The following is a 2,964-nucleotide window of genomic DNA, read 5'->3' as shown; positions in this document are numbered from 1 at the left end:
AACGTCTCCTTCTATGCGTTACCAACATCTGACCAATCTTATAATACCCTTTGCAAGGGTATAATGAATTAGTTCAGTTGAAAAGTGAACAAGTGAGTGACTTGAACAAGTTTCGCCCATTCCATTCCATAAGAAAGATTTCGAAGAGCAAGATCAAGTAATTGATGAGATTCGAATATAAAGAGAGATAATGGTTTTCGATTCTTTATCAACTGAATTTCGTTTTCAAATCTAATCAAATTGTAGCTCAATCTCAAAAATTTTGGAGATTTTTTTAATAATTATTCAAAGAGAATTTATTATTTTGTTTTCAATTTTTTATTTTATGATTCGTTTTTTGTTGTTGTTGTGAGTGTATGAGTGTGTGTGGGTGTGTATTGAGTTTTGTGTTTTCGTTTTGGATTCTTTTTTAAATTCCTGCAAAAATGAAATAAATAATTTGTTGTTGTATGCACTTAGAATTCTAAATTACAAAAAAAAAAAAAAAAATAATAATAATAATAATTAAAATAATTCAAAAATTGGGATCCCAAAAAAAAAAAATCAATTTGTTGAATCATTTTTGTCTCCTAGAATTTTTCTCTTTTTCCTTTTCTCTCTCTCACTCTCTCCACACAAATTTTGGACGGCGATAAAATTGGGCTTCAGTCTGTCTATCTCAGAAGTCTCTCTCGCTCTGCTCTGCTCTGCGCTTACAAAGCAACGGCGACTGCTGCCGGCTGCTGCTGTGGTTGGTCGGGAGCAACATCACCACTGGGATCATCATTGACCACAATCACCTCATTGGAGGGTACAGCCTCCTCGAAGGAGTCATCTGTACCAGTTTCGGCACTGCTGCGTACCTCATTGAAATCGGCATCCGAATAGGAGGAAGACTGTTCGGCTATCTCATCGTTGGCCGGATCTATTTTATCGTCCACTGATGGCTTCTCAGCGGGTGCTTCGGTGATGGGAGCAGCCGGAACTGGACTAGGTGAATTCTGTGGCCGATTGCCGCCCAGGAAATTGATAATGCCCTGCAGTGGTCCTTGCTGCTGTTGTTGCTGCTGTTGCTGCTGCTGTTGCTGCTGGGCACCTGAGGCGTTGTTGTTGCCACCGAAGACATTATTGACAAACGATTGTATGGGGCCTGGTGGACGGGGGGTGGTTGCCTCCTGATTGGCCTGATTGGGATTGGTTAGACCGGAGAGTGTGTTCTGGAATTGATTGCCCAAATTGCTGGCAAACTGCTGGATACCCTGGAAGGCCTGAGTTGTTGAATTGACCACCGATTGGGCAGCATTCTGGACGGCTTGCTGGGCCGAGGTAATGGCTGCTGCTGGATTCAAGAATCCGGGCACTGTTGGTGCAGGAGTGGCCGGCGAATCAGCTTGCTGTTGTTGCTGTTGCTGTTGTTGTCCTTGTCCTTGGAATTGATTGAGAAATTGGCCAATTGGTGAGTTTTGTATCAATTGCTGCACAAAATTCTGCTGGGTGGTACTCTGCTGGACTGTGGGCGTGGCCTGGGTCACTTGACGTACATGTGGCAAATGACCATCCTGAACTTGGGCATTCTCCTCGACAACAGGATCAACATTTGGATCCTTCTCCTTATCGGTATCGGCATCGGCATCGACAGCTGGCAAAGCCTTCAGAATGGGCTGTGCCGGCTCTTCCAATTTCTCCTCCTGAGGTTTTGACTCGACTGTCTTCTTGACTTCTTCCACTACTGGCTCGGCTTCTGCTTTTGCAGGCTCTTCTGCTGGCTTTTCCTCAGACTTTGGCAGCTTCTCGGCTTCTTTGATTAGCGGCAAGGCCTGAGGCTGCTGCTCCAGGGCCTGTTGCTCTGGCTTATACTCTACAACGGTGACGGGTATAGCCTGCAGCTCCTCCTCATTGGGCAGTACACGCCCTTGACTGGCCACAGCCAGGCAAACTAAAATCAAGCTGATCAATTTCATTTTTGTTTTGTTTTTCTTCTTCTTTCTTTTCACTCGCGAGCAACGTTCACTAGCGCCTCACGGCCGCAACTGTTTGAAATTTCTTTAGCCTCGACGCATTTTATACACCCGCAGCTCCAGGGGTCGCTTACGTTGGCGTCGCGACGCTTAACGACGATGACGTTGACGTCAACGTTGACTTCGACGTCGACTTGGACCTGGGCTGGAAAGACAAATAGCCAGGCCCGCAAGAAGAAAACCAAGACGAAGAAGTGGCTTTGGACTAAAGATAAAGAAGCCAGCCAGCAGACAGACCACTAAGACCAACGACTGGTCTGGCCAATTCGTGTAAAATGTCATTGAACTGATATCGATACCGAGGACAGAAGCACAAGGGGCCCAGCATCAGCCAGGTCCACAAGTGGCCAAGCAAGTGATATTAATAAAAGGGTTTTCTCTCACTCTACCAACGGTTGAGCTTAAAGAAGAAACCTACAAATAATGAAAACACTTATGCAAAGGGTTAAAACATTGCAATCAAAGGGAAAATTAAAACTAATGTTTGTCTATACTCTTCACAGATTCTAATAATAGCATATTTCCACCTAGCAACATCAACCATCCAGTATTACATAAGGATTTGCTTAAAAACGAATTGAACTGAAACCGAATCCAAAAACCAATCTGGTCGAATGAGATGAGATGAGATGAGATGAGATGAAATATGATGGTGATAAGATCAGAAATTCAAAATGTCTGAATTTTAGCAAGAAGTTTTTCAAGATGAAACGAAAAGAAGAATCCCATCAAATCTCAAAAGTTTCAAAGTTCCTTGGGTAAGTTTGGGGGAAAAGGCAATGGCAAACGATCTTTGACCAGCAGCCATACTCACCCCCTCTCCCCCCCCCCACACACACACATAGCCAGTTCTCCCTGTGTGTTTAGTAAAGTTTGTTTTTCATTCCATGTCGAGAAGATTGGAACCTAATGGGAGACAATTTGATCAGAGCAGATTTTTCTTGTTTTTCTTGTTCTCCCCTTCTCT

General features: G+C 43.8%; 1 protein-coding gene across 1 annotated transcript; it reads right to left on the bottom strand.

Moving 5' to 3' along the window:
- Positions 1–338: 338 nt before the first annotated feature.
- ImpE2 (Ecdysone-inducible gene E2) lies at positions 339–1,997 on the bottom strand. Its single transcript, XM_068287002.1, has one exon. It carries the CDS (start codon positions 1,938–1,940, stop codon positions 693–695), a length of 1,248 nt encoding a protein of 415 aa, XP_068143103.1. The 5' UTR covers positions 1,941–1,997; the 3' UTR covers positions 339–692.
- Between the last annotated feature and the right edge of the window lie 967 nt (positions 1,998–2,964).

This window comes from Drosophila tropicalis, unplaced genomic scaffold (genome assembly GCF_018151085.1).
Source record: "Drosophila tropicalis isolate 14030-0801.00 unplaced genomic scaffold, ASM1815108v1 contig_463, whole genome shotgun sequence".
Lineage (NCBI taxonomy): Eukaryota > Metazoa > Arthropoda > Insecta > Diptera > Drosophilidae > Drosophila > Drosophila tropicalis.
This window is presented reverse-complemented; position numbering and strand designations above follow the sequence as displayed.